Source organism: Hyalella azteca, unplaced genomic scaffold (assembly GCF_000764305.2).
Source record: "Hyalella azteca isolate HAZT.00-mixed unplaced genomic scaffold, Hazt_2.0.2 contig6886, whole genome shotgun sequence".
Lineage (NCBI taxonomy): Eukaryota > Metazoa > Arthropoda > Malacostraca > Amphipoda > Hyalellidae > Hyalella > Hyalella azteca.
The window spans coordinates 27,919-30,224 of record NW_025937027.1 but is presented as its reverse complement, the minus strand read 5'-3'; the positions used below and the strand labels follow the sequence as shown (position 1 = coordinate 30,224).

General features: G+C 39.3%; 1 protein-coding gene across 1 annotated transcript in view; it reads right to left on the bottom strand.

Moving 5' to 3' along the window:
- Positions 1-1,629, bottom strand: part of LOC108668315 (retinol dehydrogenase 13-like) — a 4,299-nt gene extending 2,670 nt beyond the window's left edge. The window contains exons 1-2 of the mRNA XM_018155504.1: positions 1,418-1,629; positions 547-639 (exon numbers count right to left, since the gene is read on the bottom strand). Of these exons, the coding sequence (XP_018010993.1) occupies positions 547-639; positions 1,418-1,583 (259 nt within the window). The 5' untranslated portion in view covers positions 1,584-1,629. The remainder of the gene's footprint in view (positions 1-546; positions 640-1,417) is intronic.
- Between the last annotated feature and the right edge of the window lie 677 nt (positions 1,630-2,306).

Sequence of the window (2,306 nt, the reverse complement as noted above, 5' to 3'; positions counted from 1 at the left end):
TATAGGCTCAACTGACCTGCTATAGGCTCAACTGACCTGCTATAGGCTCAACTGACCTGTTATAGGCTCAACTGACCTGCTATAGGCTCAACTGACCTGCTATAGGCTCAACTGACCTGCTATAGGCTCAACTGACCTGCTATAGGCTCAGCTTTCCGTGTGTTGCGACAGGCGAGGATGACGCGCGCGCCTCGCTTCGCCATCTCGTGTGCAGTCACGCGGCCGATACCTGTAGTTATGTAACATTATTAATATTAATATTTAATTCAGATTTATCTATAGGAATCATCAGTGTCAATTTCTTGTTTGTTCAGAACTTACAAATATCAAAGTATATCATTTATTCATACAGCCCTGAAATGTAAATAAATAGACCAACGCTGGCGCGAACAATTAAGTGACTTTAAGAGTGACGTTATCAACCTCACATCTTTTTTACATATCTTTACGCAGCGTAATACGGTCTATCTTCAATCTGTCTCTTATACACTATAGGCTCAACTGACCTGCTATAGGCTCAACTGACCTGCTATAGGCTCAACTGACCTGCTATAGGCTCAGCTTTCTGTGTATTGCGACAGGCAAGGATGACGCGAGCGCCTCGCTTCGCCATCTCGTGCGCAGTCACGCGGCCGATACCTGTAATTATGTAACATCATTAATATTAATATTTAATTTAGAATTATCTATAGGAATCATCAGCGTCAATTTATTGTTTGTTCGGAACTTACAAATATCAAAGTATATCATTTCTTTTATACAGCCATAAAATGCAAATAAATAGACAAACGCTGGCGCGAACAATTAAGTGACTTTAAGAGTGACGTTATCAACCTCACATCTTTTTTACATATCTTTACGCAGCGTAATACGGTCTATCTTCAATTATATTTTGCGCATTTCTTTAGCTTATTTCATGATAAATCAAATAAGCTCTCAACGTCAGTCGTTGCCAGGATTTTAGATGTTTTGTCGGTGGAGACATTCACCGTATTACTTATTATTATTGGTAGACACCATTAAGTGCCGTCAAATGACATATACCGGTGGCTCACGTGTAGGCGATGTGTAGATAAAAAGTTGACAAATGGTTTACGTGTGCGTATTATTCCGATAAAAAAAAATAGGCAGATGCTTCTAGTGCACGTACTATAACATAAAAAAGTACAGCGATGGTTCAAGTGCACGTGATTTACGTATTTATCAATGCCAGGTTAAAAAAAATTAACTCAGTACTCACTGCAGTGAGTGACAGAGAGCGCATTTTCTCGTCGACGAAAACGTGAAGTCACGGACGGACGGACAGACAGACGGACGGACGGACGGACAGACGGACATGGGAGCACAATAGTGCATTTTTTCCATAAATGAGAAAATGCGCTAAAAATAGCTCCTTCCGACCCTTAATTGGACTCACCTGCCGTTGGTCCGGTCACGATGACGGTCTTGCCGGTCACCATTACATCCTTGGGGCATCTTCTTGACCGAGCCCGATATATTATTCCTATCATCACCGGTAAAACAATGAATAACAGCAACAGAGCACCAATGACCGAGAGTAAAGCTATGAGCCAGGTCTCCATTGCTAATTTTGATGTTAAATTTCACAAAATAAAAAAAAAGTTTCCTGCAAAAATCGTTTAAAAATTAGGTTATTATTTGTCGTTGCTTCGATATTCGAGGTTCCTTACTCTTCATCACTTTTACTCATACTGACAAAATTCTTTTTTTATTTCTTTATAAAAGTGTTAATAAGGGTTCATTCTAAATACCGGTACACAGAGAAAAATACTATCGTAATAGTTAATTCCCAGAAAAATTCGACAGCTTAAAAGTGAAAATCTGCCAAGTATTTTTTTGATAATTAGTTGACGGACGAACATTGAAAATGGCTGACAGCTTTGATCTTCCGTAACATGCATATATTTCCACTGAAACCCACTTTCCTTCCTTAAAAAGTTTAACAGTGCCTAAAATTACCTAACAGCAGTTAGGTGGGAGAATATAATAACTAAACATGGTAGCTTGCCATGTACGACTGTACGTTGACTGTCTAGCACATCATCGCAAAATGCTGCGTCATACATTTGGCTCCAAATGAATGTGAGATGACGTGCAATATACGAGCCTATGCTCAATCATCGCTCTGGCGTCTGATCGTATGTATAACCGTCTCAGATGTGAATTTCGCCCTGTTCTTGTATAGTGACCAGGAAAATATTCGTTCTAAGCTACTACATCATATGGAAAAGCACTAGCTAAAATGTTAATTAATTTGTGACAATACAATTATGGCATTTTCCGCT